At 40.3% G+C, this 18,017-nt stretch overlaps 1 protein-coding gene across 1 annotated transcript; it reads left to right on the top strand.

Moving 5' to 3' along the window:
- The first annotated feature begins 4,560 nt into the window (after positions 1-4,560).
- On the top strand, positions 4,561-16,395 carry LOC148156308 (uncharacterized). Its single transcript, XM_088010663.1, has 2 exons — positions 4,561-5,676; positions 16,315-16,395. Exons 1-2 carry the CDS (start codon positions 4,561-4,563, stop codon positions 16,393-16,395), a joined length of 1,197 nt encoding a protein of 398 aa, XP_087866789.1.
- The last annotated feature ends 1,622 nt before the right edge of the window (positions 16,396-18,017 follow it).

The raw sequence follows: 18,017 nt of genomic DNA, 5'->3' as shown, positions 1-18,017 counted from the left end.
TAACGCCTCCCGCTGGGTCCCTACCTCGGGGGAACCGTCGCCCGACCGCCCGGAGGGCGGCCGGGCGGCGGGACGCCCGCCTGGGCCCCTCCTAGCCGCCCGTGACCTCTGGAGCTTGACCTTTCGGGCCTGCAGGCCCACGACATCCGGCAGCACCACCTTCGGCTCCCTTGTGGCGGCCCTATAGCTCCTCAACCAAAGGCTTCCGGATGGCAAAAGCGCTCCCCTTTTATTCCCGGGACACTCCCCCACCGGCCCATACGCCACCCGCCCCGGACCTGAGCTCCAAGAGATTTTTTCAGGGCCCAAAACACTTGCAGACATAGGGCAGCACCGACCCATGTCGACTTATGGCAAACCGGTTCTACAGAACCGGGCCGCTCCAGGCGCCGACGGACCCCGGGCTTTTGTAACCGGGAACCCGCCCGACCTACGCTCCGAACCCCGCGTCTCTGGGACCTCCGGGGACCCTGAACCCGACCCTACCATCCCTTGGGGTTCCCTGTAGTTCTCGCCGCGGTCTGTCTTCAGAGTAACGCCTCCCGCTGGGTCCCCACCAAAGGGGAACCGTCGCCCGACCGCCCGGAGGGCGGCCGGGCGGCGGGACGCCCGCCTGGGCCCCTCCTAGCCGCCCGTGACCTCTGGAGCTTGACCTTTCGGGCCTGCAGGCCCGCGACATCCGGCAGCACCACCTTCGGCTCCCTCGTGGCGGCCCTATAGCTCCTTAACCAAAGTCTTCCGGATGGCAAAAGCGCTCCCCTTTTATTCCCGGGACCCTCCCCCACCGGCCCAAAGGCCACCCGCCCCGGACCCGAGCTCCAAAAGATTTTTTCAGGGCCCGACACACTCCCAGACATAGGGCAGCACCGACCCATGTCGACTTATGGCTGCAACCGTCAACCCACGAGGTCACGGATCGACCCCCCAACCCGTGCTTCTTCAAATAACCAAATGTCACCCACACCTCCATCCCGTCGCCCGGTCAAAGGGCCGACGGAAACAAGTCAAGGCAGAGTTAAAAACAAAACTTCAGCTAGAGGAACTCGTACACAATTCCTGTGAAAATGAGAGCCGGACTGAAAGCGCTGTTGTACCCTGCCCCCGTCCCTCGCAGACATAGGGCAGCACCACACCATGTCGACTTATGGCTGAAACCACACACCCACGGGGTCACGGATCGACCCCAAACACGTATTTCTTCAAATAACCAAATGTCCCCATGTGGCTAAAGTGCTTCCTCAGGGCAAAGGTGACCCCCCCGCATCGCTTCCGACCCCCCCAGACCTCCATCCCGCATTTGGAAACGCTTTCCCCATTCGCCTGACTCCACGTGTCAGGAATGAGCCCAAACGGCATCACCCCCGAACTCAGAGAAACCCTCTCCACAGTGGAACACAAGGACCCTTCCAAAACCAATACAAGAGCTCCCCCGAGTGTGTCTGCGAGGACACTGCGGGTCCGCCCGAATGGCTAAAACTGATCCCCAAATCCCCATTCATGTGCTGCACCGTGGCCAGGGGGATCGTCATAGACTCTAGGCAGCAGAAACCGCCATGGCGCAGCATATTCAATGACAGGTTAGGCCATCGGGGATCCATTCCTCTAACCCTACCCCTAACCCTAACCCTACCCTAACCCTAACCCTAACCCCTAACCCTAACCCTAACCCTAACCCTAACCCTAACCCTAACCCTACCCTAACCCTAACCCTAACCCTAACCCTACCCTAATAGATATTAAAAAATTTTTTTACATTATTTATTATTTATTATAATTAATATAATTGATCTCGTTAAACCAGTATAATTTAATTGATAAATATAAATAAATACAAAAACCATTTATCATCATCTGGTTTCCTAGCAACCGGGGAACTGGGATTCTATTGGTCTATGATATCCATGGCAACAATTCACCGAAGCCTTACAGGGGAGATTCTTCTAGAAGACACACACACAACGGCTGAACTCTCAACGTTGAGCACACGGTACTAACTATCTGGATACAAACAAACGGTTCTTTTAAGAACCCACTACTTTATTAAGGATTTGAATTAATTTTAACAATTTTTCACCTCCTTCACAGTCACTACCACTTAATACCCGGATCCACCACAGGTCCCACGGGAAATACCATCCTTCTACAACGAAAATAAGCTTTCCAAACTACATCGACGGGTAATTAAAGTTTTTTCTCCCCAACCATTTAAAAACCTGAAAATATTAAAACACTCCCTGTCTCCCCTCATTTTCAAAACAATCCAAAATCATCAATACCTTCCAAATTTACGGGAAGTTTTGCGGGGAACACAGGTTAATTGATTAATTTATTAGTCAATCTATTGAAACCTTAATAATACTTAATTTTCATTTTACTTGTGTTTCCACCAATTCGTTAGGACTTCTCCCAAATTATAAAGTATTTCAAATACTAATTGGCTACGGGACCCAACCTCGGAAATTGATCACTCCGAGGGGCCGCTACCTGGTGAGGGCGTCTGGTGAAAACCACGGCCGAAACGCCCGTTTGAGCCGGTAGTCACCACTGAAGATTGGGTCCTGAAATTATTTATTCTCTTAGGTACGACTTGGAATCAAAAAATATTAATTTTCTGTTTCCAACAACGTTATCAAACTAGTGGAAATTAAAGAGAACAGGTTTAAAAATTAATCCCCAAACCCCATTAATTTAATATCAGCGCGGGACGATCACAAAAAAGAACAATAAAAAGGAACATTCCCACTAATTTTATTAAATTTCTCCATCTTAACAAAAAAATTTTTAATAATAAAAAAAAAAAAAAAAAAAAAAAAAAAAAAAAAAAAAAAAAAAAAAAAAAAAAAAAAAAAAAAAATTTTTTTTTGTTTTGTTCCACATTTTTCCACAAATTTATCTTAAAAGTTACTCGTTCAATCTCTGAACACAAAAATAAACTTTTACAATGCCAAATAAACAAAAAACTTTGGAGGAATGGATAGAAATTTCTTTGAGAGTTTTCCTATTGGAACATCAAAGGAACAAGGACAACGGAAAACAGATTAACACAGAGATGAAAGGATTGGAAAAGGATTTGGGACTGATACCAAGAAAAAAACTACAACTCGTTCTTAATGGAGCCACTAAAAAAGCCCAAAATATAATAAAAGAAATTAAACAAATCACTTTAGCGACATCTCGAAAGAAAATAACGGAGATCCGGGAGAAACAAATCTTAATTAATAACAGAATGGGAAACCCACAACCACAACACAAAACAGGCAAAAAAGAAAAAGAGAGAAGAAAACACACTCCCTCCAATACCCAGGAAAAATCTACGGGCCAAGAAGGAACAACTAACAACAATCAGGGGGACTGTGGAGAGAGTTCTTTCTCATCAGTTTTTAATCAGGAAACAGAGGGAGAACAAAACCCGAACCTAAGTAACTTAAGGGGAGAACCTACTCCCCTCAAACCCATCACGCTCGCAGAGGTGTTGAAAACCTCCCTAAAACCACTCATGAAAACTTACAAACCCCTGAAAACGATACATTACGATCAACAGGAAGGGAAACAAAATTGGCATATTACTCCCAACAGACCTATAATCATTTTAGGGGACTCAAATCTCAGTAGGTTGCCCCTCCCAACAGATCCAGATATCCAAATAGACTGCTTCCCGGGGGCAAACCTAAGACATGCCTATGAGATTCTGAAAAGAACCAAGAATTGTGATAATACAAAAAAAGTTATTCTCTCCTTTGGTATAAACAACAGGGGACAAACCGACGCCAAAAAAATACACACTCTTGTTACCACCATGCTAAATACAGCGCAGGACACTTTCCCTTTTGCCAACATATACACTCCCCTTCTAAATTTTTCCGAAAGTCTAAATTTCATACAAAAACAGAACATAAATAAAATCAACACTGCCATCACAGAGGTCACACAAAAATTAAACCAACACATTATTCCGCCCCTTCCAAAAACAAATTTTCACACGAAAGAGGATAAAATCCACTGGACCCCCCGGACAGCCGGTTCCCTTCTAGAACAATGGGCCCTTACTTTAAACTGGGGAGCCCACACCTTTCCTGCCCGCTGCAGGGAACGTGTGGGCAAACCAATCTCGAAAACCCCGCGAGAACCCTTGACATAGAGGAAGGTATTTTAAACCTCTCAACCTCTTTTAGGCCTTTGGGAAAGCACATTCAGCTACTCTCCAAGGGTCTAACATTTATTCCCACGGCAACCAGAACCCCCAATATCAGGGAAACCCTCAAAATGGAAATTCAAAAATATCACCGCCGTTTAAAACTGGCTGATTTTTTCAAAAAAGAAAACAGCAACGACGAAAACCCCCCTCCATTTTTACCCCCGTCCAATTGGGAACCACCTATCCACAAAACCCACCCACTGATCTTGGAATTAATTGAACAGGATAAAATCGGAACAAAAAAAATCCCAGTAGAACCAGAAGTTGATAACCTTTCCCAAGAAGAATTAGAAGCCCTGGAAGATCTGAGAAAAAACCATTCAATCATAATTAAACCGGCCGATAAGGGCTCGGTGACGGTTATTATGGAAAAGTCGGACTATTTGTGGGAGGCGAGAAGACAACTAGAGGATGTTGAGTATTATAAACCTCTCAAAAAACCCATCTATCCGGAAACCAAGGCCCTGATCAGAGATCTCCTTAAAAAACTAAAGGATGAGAAAAAATTAAATCAAAAACAACTTCTTTACCTATTAGGAACTGATCCTCCCAGACCTAGGTATTTTTACCTTTTACCAAAAATACATAAGGATCCCTCAGAATGGTCAAAACCCCACCAGATCCCGAAGGGGAGACCTATTGTCTCGGACTGTAATAGCGAATCATATGGTTCAGCAAAATTACTGGATTTTTATTTAAATCCAATTTCTCAAAAACACCCGAGCTATCTAAAAAACACCCAGGACTTTTTAGAAAAGATTTCCACTCACACAGTTTCGGAGAACACCATCTTATTCACGATGGACGTGGAAAATCTTTATACTAACATTGAGACTGTAAAAGGTTTGGAGGCCGTAGAGGACTGCCTTAAAAAACACCCAGATCCAGATAGACCGGATCAAGTCCTATTGGAACTTCTAAAAATTAACTTAGAAAGAAATGACTTCACCTTTAACGAACAATGGTTCTTACAGGCAAAGGGAACGGCCATGGGGAAAAGGTTTTCGCCATCATATGCGAACATATACATGGCAAAATGGGAAGAAGAAGTATTTCAAAAATGTCCAAAAATCCCAAAGGCCTTTTACAGATATTTGGACGACATCTGGGGCCTTTGGGAGCATGGCCAAGATGAGTTCGAAAAATTTAGGGAGATCCTGGGGAACCATCACCCCTCGATAAAACTGAAAACCACCACAAATCGAGAACAAATTAACTTCTTAGATGTGGTGACATTCAAAGGGAAGAGATTCCAGGAAACCGGAAAATTAGATACAAAGATCTTTTTTAAGACTACGGATTCTCACCAACTATTACATCGCAAAAGTTTCCACCCGAAACACACTTTTAAAGGACTTATAAAGTCCCAGCTCATTAGATTCAAAAGAATTTGTTCTAATGAAGAGGACAGAGATGAAGCCACGAAAATTCTATTTCAGGCCCTAAAAAAGAGAGGCTATTCCAGGACCCTACTTCATAAAGTTAAAACAGAAACATTTGGCAAAGAAAATAAGATCCAAAATGAAAATCCGGAAAGAAAACCCCACTTAATCGCCCTGACGGGCCCCTTCTCTAGTTTCACAGACAAAAACCATAGGATTCTGAGAGAAAACTTTAGAGAGTTACAGAAAAACCTACCGGCCAGTCAAAACTGGAGAGTGGTCCGTGCACCACAGAAAAATCCAAATTTAAGGGACCTGTTGGTACACTCAAAATTCACGAAGAGGGAACCTGTTCACCAAAGAACATCAAAACTCACTTACATAAGAAGTCACTACAATAACAAGAGATGGACACTACCAAGGAAAATCTCCCCCCATCAAAGAAATGTTATTTATTTAATTTGGTGCAACAAATGCAAAAAACAGTATGTGGGGGAGACAATGAACTCCTTCCAGATACGGTTCTCAAATCACAAATCAAATGTTACATGTGGAAGGAAGTTGGAGACAATTATAGTGCAACATTTCATAAAACACGGAGCCGAGGCCATGAGGGGAAGACCCCTAACCCACAGTTCCAACTGGTCCAAAAGAGATAGATGGGTTCAGGAGAGGATTTGGATTAGCAGACTGGGAACCAAGGCACCACAAGGCCTGAATGAAAGATAAATCCCAAATTAAACTCCTTTTCAGTTATAAAAATAACTTCTCTCCAAACCTTTTTATATTCCGGATATTTATCTTATAACTTCTATTATTACATCTTTATAGGTTCAATTTTGAACCATAAATTAAATGTTATTGATAATAAACATTAATGGGTTCCTATTTAGAATATCCTTGTAAATAGTTTAAGATTATTTATTATCACAAACAAAAAAGAAAAGGAACAATTTATTAAATGAAGAATCAATTACATTTAATGTTTTATAAACCAACACATGAAATAACTTTAATGAAAAATAAATAGTAAATCAACTCGCTCTGAGTACAAAATTGATTCCTCTCCATTCCTGTTATTTTTGTGTACTTTCAAAAGACCTAATTTAATATAGACTCTAATGGCACATCTTAACAACATGATTTTTCTACCTGGATTTTTCACTGTTAATAGTTCACATATTTAATATTACAAACACTAAGAATTAGTTTTTAAATAAAAAAAAAAAAAAAAAAAAAAAAAAAAAAAAAAAAAAAAAAAAAAAAAAAAAAAAAAAAAAAAAAAAAAAAAAAAAAAAACCAGCTACATCTACCTTCTTGGAAACCAGTGACCATAAAAAACCTTAATGAAAAATGAATTTTAGATTTAATTTTTTGAAACTGGTTACCCTTCATCCTACTTTCTACATACTCATTTATTCTGAATATTAATCTAATATTACATCTTTATAAGGTTATCCTAAATAATAGATTTTTTATAATATACAATAGAGTTCTCCTACTTAGTAAATTCACGGTTATTTCCACTCCATATATAATTAAAAAATTTTTTTTATAAAAAAAACAACAAAAAAATATTATCTTTAAGAAAGAATCAATTTTATTTATTTATTTATTTATTTATTTATTTACTTATGTATTAATTTTTAATTTTTATTTTTTACTTACCTTTTTGGTCTTTTTTCCTTTTCCTTCTTTCTCTCACCTGGACTCAACCATCCTTTTATCTTAACCCCTTGTACCCCTCCCTCTTTCTAGTGATCCCTTACCTAAACCCCCCCCTTCCTTAACCTTCCTTTACTCTGGCCCGAATCATTCCTTTTATCCTAATTTTAACCCTTTGACCCTTCCCCTCTGTTGATCCCTAAAACTCCTGTTACTCTGGTTTTCCCGGATCCCCAACCCAACCCCTCACCCCAAACTCCCATTTTCTTTTAGCTAAACCTAACCACTTCTTTTCTCCTAACCCTAACCTTTTGATCTCTCTCTCTCTCCCCCTCTCTCTCTCTCTCCCCTTTTTTATGTATGTGTATATGTGTATATATATATATATATATATATATGTGTATATATATATATATATATATATATCTCTTTCTCTCTACCCTATTGATCTCTCAAACCTAAACTTAACCACCCCTCTTCTCCTTACCCTTACCATTTAACCCCTCCCTCTCTCTCTCTCTCTCTCTCTCTCTCTCTTTCTCTCTTCTACCTATCTCTCAGATCTAAACTTAACCACTCCTCTTCTCCTAACCCTAACCTTTTAGCCTCTTTCCCTCTCTCTCTCTCTTTCTTTTCTCTCTCTCTCTCTCTCTCTCTCTCTCTCTCTCTCTCTCTCTCTCTCTCTCTCTCTCTCTCTCTCTTCTACGGATCTCTTAGACCTAAACCTAACCACTTCTTTCTCCTAAACATAACCTTTTGACCTCTCTCCCTCTCTCTCTCTCTCTCTCTCTCTCTCTTTTTCTTTTTTCTCCCTCTCTCTCTCTCTCTCTCTCTCTCCCTCTCCTTACCCTACTGACCTCTTAGACCAAACTTAACTAATCCTCCTCCCCTAACTCTAACCTTTTGATGTGTCTCTCTCTCTCTCTCTCTCTCCTCTTCCCCTTTTCTTCTCTCTCCTTCTCTCTTCCCTACTGACCTTAGATCCCTCCGATTAAACCTAACCTCCCTTTATTCCTAATCTAACTCTTTTTTAAGCTTTCACCGCCTTTTATCTAAACCTGACCACTTTTCTATTTTGAATCTTAATCTTTAGTCCTCTCCCTCTTAACCCACCCGTTAAACCCTTTTCCAGAACCTAACCCAACTAGAATTCCATCTTAAATCCAACCCTTTGATCTACTCTTTCCTCATTCTAACTTATAAAAAACACCAACATAACAAATCACCACTAGCTCAATCTGATTTCACTCAGAAAGAGCGATTTGCACCCACGGGAATACACCGACGGTATTCCAGACAGCACAATACAGCACATACAATACCAATAGGTGTTGTCATAGACACACCAATAACACCATTACACCAATAAAAGATGGTCCCTGTCACTGGGAATGGTTTGGCATCGAGTGAGAGTGCCGACCCTTTGAGGTACATAAGGGGCAATGATCCAGGGCTGGTGAGCCCACCACCTCAGAGAGTGAACCCATAAACTAACGTTAAACCCCTAACGTTAAACCCCTAACGTTAAACCCCTAACGTTAAACCCCTAACGTTAAACCCCTAACGTTAAACCCCTAACGTTAAACCCCTAACGTTAAACCCCTAACGTTAAACCCCTAACGTTAAACCCCTAACGTTAAACCCCTAACGTTAAACCCCTAACGTTAAACCCCTAACGTTAAACCCCTAACGTTAAACCCCTAACGTTAAACCCCTAACGTTAAACCCCTAACGTTAAACCCCTAACGTTAAACCCCTAACGTTAAACCCCTAACGTTAAACCCCTAACGTTAAACCCCTAACGTTAAACCCCTAACGTTAAACCCCTAACGTTAAACCCCTAACGTTAAACCCCTAACGTTAAACCCCTAACGTTAAACCCCTAACGTTAAACCCCTAACGTTAAACCCCTAACGTTAAACCCCTAACGTTAAACCCCTAACGTTAAACCCCTAACGTTAAACCCCTAACGTTAAACCCCTAACGTTAAACCCCTAACGTTAAACCCCTAACGTTAAACCCCTAACGTTAAACCCCTAACGTTAAACCCCTAACGTTAAACCCCTAACGTTAAACCCCTAACGTTAAACCCCTAACGTTAAACCCCTAACGTTAAACCCCTAACGTTAAACCCCTAACGTTAAACCCCTAACGTTAAACCCCTAACGTTAAACCCCTAACGTTAAACCCCTAACGTTAAACCCCTAACGTTAAACCCCTAACGTTAAACCCCTAACGTTAAACCCCTAACGTTAAACCCCTAACGTTAAACCCCTAACGTTAAACCCCTAACGTTAAACCCCTAACGTTAAACCCCTAACGTTAAACCCCTAACGTTAAACCCCTAACGTTAAACCCCTAACGTTAAACCCCTAACGTTAAACCCCTAACGTTAAACCCCTAACGTTAAACCCCTAACGTTAAACCCCTAACGTTAAACCCCTAACGTTAAACCCCTAACGTTAAACCCCTAACGTTAAACCCCTAACGTTAAACCCCTAACGTTAAACCCCTAACGTTAAACCCCTAACGTTAAACCCCTAACGTTAAACCCCTAACGTTAAACCCCTAACGTTAAACCCCTAACGTTAAACCCCTAACGTTAAACCCCTAACGTTAAACCCCTAACGTTAAACCCCTAACGTTAAACCCCTAACGTTAAACCCCTAACGTTAAACCCCTAACGTTAAACCCCTAACGTTAAACCCCTAACGTTAAACCCCTAACGTTAAACCCCTAACGTTAAACCCCTAACGTTAAACCCCTAACGTTAAACCCCTAACGTTAAACCCCTAACGTTAGGTTTTCCCCAGTTGGACTATTCCTTAAAAATATTTAAATGCATTTATATCACTATATTTGCACTTGACATGTTGAAATGTGTGCACTGATAATGTGAAAATTCAGTCTTATACCAGGGACCAAGTACAAATTTATGTGGAACTTGTCCTATGACTTCACATCCCCATTTTTTGGAAATCAGCACATGAGGTCAATTTTACTGCCACATGTTAGTGGCAAACAAAATACAGGTTACAGAAAAATCTTATCTAAATTATACTCCGGTAAAAATACATTTGCTATTTTTTTAAGATGTAAAAAAGTGTTTAATGTGATAACATCTTACAAAATTAACTATTTTAATAATCATTTACTATGCTTCTTCAAATTATTTACCAATATGTGGATATAGGTACTTAGTTAAATTTTGTTGAAGATGTTTAGAAATTACACATTTTACTACCTGTTGCTTATCTCATCTACCCAGGTCTGATAATGTCATGTGTGTAAAAGTGAAACAGAAAAAAGTAACCATTCAATTTCAAAATAATTAAGAATTTTATTAAGAATAAAGTGCATGAAATTACAACAGCTCAACATAAGAAACCAAAGCCACAAAATAAATTATCTTTGCAAAATACAAAAATCTGAAGATGCACCTATAGAAACCACTGCGTGATAGTTAAAGTTCCACCCCAGTGATCTGACTAGCTGTTTAAGCTTAACTTTTTATAAAGGCGTTTCTACTTTTTGGTGTGTTCTAACGCACAGTTTAGAGGTGGTCTGAAATGGCCCGTAATGACATGTTGCTGTTTGCACAACAGAGAACATGCAGGTGTTACCAAGGCTAAGGATAAATTCATCGCTGTCTAATCCTTCCTGCATTTTCCCAAGGCAGGAACAATAGATGTGTTCATTTTCATACAGAAACATTTTACTAAAGAAAATGGGACCAAAGTTTATCAACTATCCATGTTTTTATTTAAAATTGCCTCAAACTGGTTCCCAAATCACACAGAGCTCTCCTGAATGCTGAAATGACCCAGTGCATCTATAAGCAGATTTTTATTATAAAAATAGCACGTTTCATACAATATTTTCTAAATCTTATATGAGCAGTTTCAATACCAAAACAGCTGTTACACTATTTTCTGATTAGTTTTATACTTTGGTTTTAATGAAGTAAAACATGTTCAAATGAATCCAAGTACACTCAAGAATGTGATCTACTAAAAGCTTAATGATCAAACTAATTTTAATGAAATTGGGATCATAAGAAAAGTGTTCTGCTGATTAAGTTATACATTGATTAAACTGAGTAAATCTAACCTAAATTGAGGACTATTTTTTAGAATCAGGATCAGTGTAATATTTTAAAATGTGCTAAAGTTAAAGCTAGAATTAAAACTAGCATAATTAAACCATTTCCAATAATGTCCAGTTATGATAACTGAGAATTAGTTTAGTAGAAAATGTTAGGATATTATTAATGTCAAAAAATGAGAATGAAATTAGATTGTGGGATGGTTTTAGTAGTTTACTCTTGTACAACTATAGCACGTTTCATAGATAAATCTACAAAGATTTTTACAGGGAATTTTTTCAGAGCACTACTCTGAAAACAGATGGGGTTACTGGGATTAAATAGAGGTAATTCTCAAAGGTTGAAGATCTAGAATCTGGGTTTGGAAGGTTTGGTGATGGGTCATCTGTCTCAGACTCTGCAGCCAAGGTTTTTTTTTTTACATCTACCAACGTGGGGAATGCATTAAAATAAAATGTATGTAGGTTACTACTGTAAGAATCAGTTTGATGAAGATACCAACTAAAGGGTTGGGGGAGCTTCAACACAAATTACAACAAGTATTAATATATTTACATGGTGAAATTGTATTGTAATGTGCCACTACCAATAATGTCTACTGTTCATGCAAGAGCCAAAAGACACCTAACAAAGATGTCAAACAGAAATAAGTGCCCCATCTCACAACCAATTATTGTCCATATATAAAACTCCAAGATGGGTGTAACTGACCTTATGATGAGTTGCAACCACACAAGTGGCAAGAAATGGACTTTGAGGGTACCAATTACAGATTTTGCTTTGGCCAATAGCTGGCTATTGTACTGCAAAGACCTCTGTGTGGTACACCATGTCGAGAAAAGTCGAGATCATCCCACTTCCCCATGCTGGAGATTTAGTTTAATAATAAGAATGAATAAAGTTATCTTTAAAACTGATTACACAGGTGACATCAAGACCCAACAGTATAGTCAGACGGTAATAAAATTAATCTGGTTGTGTGTGTTGTTATTGTGTCCTGCAAACTTTGCTTTAATTCTACTTTTTTCTATTTAATCATAAAAAATCATAATCAGGCAGATAGAGAGTCATGTGACAGGAAAAGCAGGTTTCCTGGAGAAAGAGGAAGTTTCCAGCCTGCAGTGATTAAAAATAGTTCAGACTGCTCATTTTGAGCATTAAAGGTTTAAAGAATAAAAACTAAACATTTTGAGTAATTGGATAAAACCCAGAGTAAAATACTTAAATTAATAATGATAACTTATGATTAAACCAATAATTAATATTGGTTTAAGCAGTGGTTGATGTTGGTTTGATTATAAGAATATTTGCACTTACTCTTAAACTTATGGAAGTACTTACAGGTGAAAGAAGTGACTAACATGGTGTCAAATAATTAGAATAATGGATTATTCTTGGTTTCTTTTCAGAAATGTCTGTAATAACACATTATGATTATAAGAGTAACTAATAAGTTATGGTTATTATAAAATGATAAATGAATGCTAAATCAGAGAAACTAAAAGGTTATAAATGTGATTTTGACATTGAACTTGAAATGGTGTAAAATGTGTAACTGTAACTAAAGGTCACTGATGTTGTGTTGGAGGTAGATGGTAGGTGAAAGGTCAGGGGGAAAGAGGAACCGAAAGGGGAGCAGAGGTGACCAAGACATTAGGTCATCAGAACAGACATCATGTCTCCAAGATGGTGATGGATATGAGATCATCTGTCCAAGCAGTCAGTATGGGAAGTAACAGGAAGTGAAACTGTTTAAGATGCACATAGGAAACAGGTGCAGATGGAAGAAGAAGAACTGAGAGTGCAACTCGGAAAGAAAGAGGGTTAACTAAAGGTTTTTGTTAACCAAGGAAAATGTTGACGTGAGGAAAGTTGTGTGGGCCGTGGGTCAGTGACACGTAGGAGATGGAAAAAGCAAAGATAAGGGAAATGAATGGATAAAAAGATACACAGGAGGATCGAGGTTCTTTGTTCCGCAGCGTTCGAGTCGAGCACACATGGAGAAGCAGAACTAACGGAGGGCTGCGTGATGACACCCGGGGACGACTGCTCGCTGCCCAAGGAGGGAACAAGATCCGTTTACCCACAACCCGGGACTCTGATTCGACTGCGGCCCCAAACTCAACCCAAAAGATTACAACGATGCTGCAGTGGACATGGGGAATAGACAAAGATCTTTCGTGGATAAAGAACTGAGTTCAGAGAGGATTCTCACCAGTTCAACTTTGGATCTATTCTGAAAGGATTCTGCCAAGACAAAGACAGGACTCCATCCATGGACGTTAAAGTTTCTGCTGCCAAGATCGTCTCTGCATCTGGGTTCGAGTAACACTGCCTCCCCCAAAGCCTCTATTTAGATTAAGACACAGCGTAGGGTTAGAAGTAGGAGTAATTTCTGATGATTCTTAAAAGTTTTAATTTCTTATATTTTTTATTAAAATGCTGTATGTTTTTTCCCTTTGCTAAAGCTTGCTAATAAAATACTAAAGTCTAATTTGAAGTTGTGGACAGTTAAATTAATTGAGTCATCTAGATTTAATTTCTCTGATCGTTGCACAATCAATGTTTATGGTCCTAGTAACTTATGGTGGCTTCGTACATTCTTTAGTTCAGATAAATAATGTCCCTGGGACTTATTCCTAGTCGCTAAAATTATCCAAGTCGGTTACCAAGTGCACGTTAATAATTAGGAGATGAGCTACCGTGAACAGGTGTGGTTCATGAGTTCGGACATCGGCGGGGCTACTCCGATGTCTGGGTTATGAACTGAAGCGGGGCATAACGTCTGGATGAAGGTAGTTAGAACTTGGACGAATCATCTCCGCTCCCAGCTTAAATAAAAGTTCTCTAAATTCTTATCTGCGGTAATACCCGAGAATTGGAGTCTTTTCGGACCCGTGAGACGGAGAGCTGGTCAGTAGTCAGTCTGCTAGAGTGGGGAGGTGTTAAGGGCGTGACTGAGTACTGAGAATTAACAACCAAGAAGAGCATCATGCAGTTTTGTATGGAAGTAGCCAAAATTGTCTTGGCTTAGCTTGATAACTGACTTTTCAGAATGGGAATTGGACCCAGACATTTTACTCCAATGGAAAAGTGAAGGCATTGCTCCATGTCTCAGTCCACAGAATGGCTAATGCCCATATGCCAAAAGCAAAAAACTTGCAATGCAGAGCACAAGTGTCATGAATTAGATTGGGGTGCAGTGAGGAAGACGTCGTAGGACCAAGTTGAGAGATGAAAAAAGTTGATTTTAGTGAAAGAAGCTATCCACAATGGTTCCAAAATCACAGGCAGCACAATTGAGCAGACAGTAAAGCTCTCACACTGGTAGCACTGGCTAACGAACATATGATACATGGACTGACTGGAACTACAACTTAAACAAGGACACAACAACGAACAAAGAACACAGGTGGGTTTAAATAAAGAGAGGATAATCAGGGAATGAGACACCTGGGATCAATAAAGGGGAGGACAGGACGACATGGAGACTCACTAGAGAAATAAACCCAATATAAACAAAACTAAAATCACAACAAAAAGCACATCAGAACAAATTGAGTGAAGTTTTATTTGCATGGTGCTCTGCTTACAGGTAGATTGCAATTGTTACAAAGCTGTTTACAGACGGGTGTAGGCATGATCCCATAAGGCAGAGGTTCCCAAACTGTGGGGCGTGCCCCCGGGTGGGGGGGGGGAGTGTGCCATTGCAAGGGGGGAGGCGGAAAGCCGTCTGGATGAAAAAAAACATTAATGCTGTATGCGCTGGGTTTTTACCTTAGAGTGGCAAATTGTTATTCCTGTCAATTTGATACAGTAGGGGCTTACAAGTAGGGCCTTCCACACTTCCCATATCCTGTGTCTGTCACTTTTATCAGCTGTTAAAACTGTTTAGTCCATTGTTAACATGTCATAACCTGTTTTTCTGAGCCTGACACTTGCGCTGGGTCCTGTGCAGCAGTGAACGAGACATACTGCTGCTGTGTGGAGCTACGCAGGTGTGTTAGAATCATGGCAGCAAACCAGCAAAACAGAAATAACTTTTCAGTTTCCCCCCCAAACTAACGACTGAATTGAGTAAAGCTGTTGGATGCAGGTAATGTTAGCTAAAAGATGACTAACTAATGTCAATACATCACCTTAAGCTTAACAAGTAGCTTGTAAGGCTACTGATGTTGTCTATGTTCAGCTACGTACATTCATTTTGCCCCCAAAAAAGTCAATTCCCCCAATGAACGTCCCCACCATAGGGGGGCCCAGAAAATATTTGGAAACTACTGGGGGGGGGGGGGCAGGAGAAAAAGTTTGGGAACCACTCCCATATGGGGAAAAATAGTTTGGAGTAGATTAAGACTGAATTAAATGTTTCAAGTGTCATATTCAAAGATTTAAATCAACTGTTTAGAACAGCAGCAATCCAATTTACTTTGAGGGATTTTACTTTTTAGGGACCCATGCCTTCCCATACCTGTTAATAGTACTTTGAATGGGCGACATTGCTGAAACAGTCACTACTGTGTATCATTTTGTTTCTGAACTCAGAAATAATGCTAATGTGAACAGAAACTAAAGAAAGATTGTAACCCTATTTTGGATTTCATTAATCAATTGTGAGAATATTGTCTGAAATTTATATTGAGTGTCCTCATATGTGGACATAATTTTCTCAACTAGATCATGTAAAACAGTTTTTATGTTTGGGCTGATTGGGACCTAATGATTGGAAAAATCAAAGGATTTAATATTACAAGAGGTCAGGTCTTAGGAGGTTAAGGTTGTTTAGCAGACCTTTAAGCTGAAGATTTTCTGTAATTAACATTCCTTTAGCAGTTAGGAGTGGAGCTGTAAGACTAAAAGAATACCAGTTGGTATGCATGTTGTGTGAGAGGCTATTCCTCATAGAAGACTGGACTGCATTTAAGACTCCTGAGTCCTAGAGTCACCTTTCCCACGTGCTGTTCCTATAGGCGGAACCTGGGAAGGCTGATACGTACCGCACCCCTGGTTTCAAAAACACGCTATCCGTTAACACCGCAAGGTGGAACTAGCATGCCCAGGAAGCAGAAGCGTTCTCCGTTGATTCCCTTTTGGTCTGGTCTGGGTTGAGTGCCGATGGTCTGCTTGGTGGGGGACTGACTCACCTTTGCCAAGCTAGCAAACATGAACTGTAGCAGCAGATCTCCACCATGTTGTTACGGCTCCCCATGCCACAGAGCCACCAAAAGGAATGAACAAAAGCAGCAATAGCAAAATGTTACCACCCAGTCATCCTCCCAAGGAAGGAGAACCTGGACCAACCACAGCAAGCTGCAGCCTTCCAAGTGCCTGCTAGGAATTATCACCCTAGTACAGGTAAAGAGTCATTCTAGTGCCATCATACACCGCAAGACCTCTAGAATGATCAGTATAATGTGATCCAAAAAGGGTACATGACCACATTAACTTACCCAAAGCTGCCAACATGGGATGTGTCCTCTATGATCAGTAGGCAGCAGTTCAACAAAATGTACCCCATTCTGAGTCATGGTGCCGATTTTCATCATGTTTCAAAATTCATTCCAAGTCATCCAGTTCAACAGCTGAGCTCATTCTGATCATAACAGTATATGGTTTGTTAAGGCTAGGAGCAAAAACAGTTGAACTACAAGCTACAATTTGAAGCCCCACAATGCAATGCATTCTGGGAAATGCTGAAATGCTGACAGACATTTCAAAGGCCATTTCTGATGTTCAGAACAGTATTTACACACATTTTTGGCACATAGCAGAAGCTCAGAGATGAGATTTTAATCTGAGTTGTGATTTCTGTCTTAAAAACTGAGTTTGAAGAAAAATCAAATAAAACATGGTTAAAAAGTAGATGCTTTTAAAACCAAAGTCCAGTCTTCAGAGCAGCAAATCCTGCATCCAACAGAGGTTCAGAGATGGCATTTTAAAAGTGAAATGTGATTTCTTTCCAAAACAGAGTTCAAAAATAAATAAAAATGGAATAAAATCTGGCTAAGTTGAAGTAAGAGGCCACTGAGGTTAGGGTTAAAACCCAGCTCTAAAGGACATTCATAGCCAGACTGACTAGGCAGAAAAATTAATGGGAGTCTTTAGCTCGGACCACCAAACGTGGTGGGTACCTGCAGAGGGTTGGAGGGGGCATAGAAAACCAAGTTTGGTCAAAAGAGCACTTTTAAATCATCCTATATCCCTAACCTTCCACTAGATGGCAGCATAGGACTGTAATTGAAAATGAAACTCTCCAAAAAAAGCCCAACCCAGATCAAAACCTAATCAAATGTACCTAAATAATAGAATCATGTGCATAAGCTGTGCATTTACAGAATCAAGATGCTTTATGTCCATAAGGCGCATTAACAAAGCGGGCAGCTGGACTGAAGGATGGCTGCAGTTGCACTGGTACTGGTACTGCACGGCTCCTTCTTTAAATTTTGCTCAGAGATCTAGGATGATCAGTCTGGATTAATCTAAACGCTGATAAACCATCAACAGCAGATCAATATGATCTCTGATTAATCATTCCTTCTGAATCCTTCCATTGGTGATGTTCTCCATCAGAACAAAAAGACTCCACAATTACACGGCTCACCTTTATGCAGCTACTGATACATGTGATTGTCTACACACATTGATCTCCTTAAAAGTAATCAAACCTGTTTGG

The sequence above is a fragment of the Poecilia mexicana genome, unplaced genomic scaffold, assembly GCF_051168715.1.
Source record: "Poecilia mexicana isolate PSO_F unplaced genomic scaffold, ASM5116871v1 scaffold_12, whole genome shotgun sequence".
Lineage (NCBI taxonomy): Eukaryota > Metazoa > Chordata > Actinopteri > Cyprinodontiformes > Poeciliidae > Poecilia > Poecilia mexicana.
Note: the sequence above shows the minus strand (reverse complement) of the source record. Positions and strands in the feature narration are given on the sequence as shown.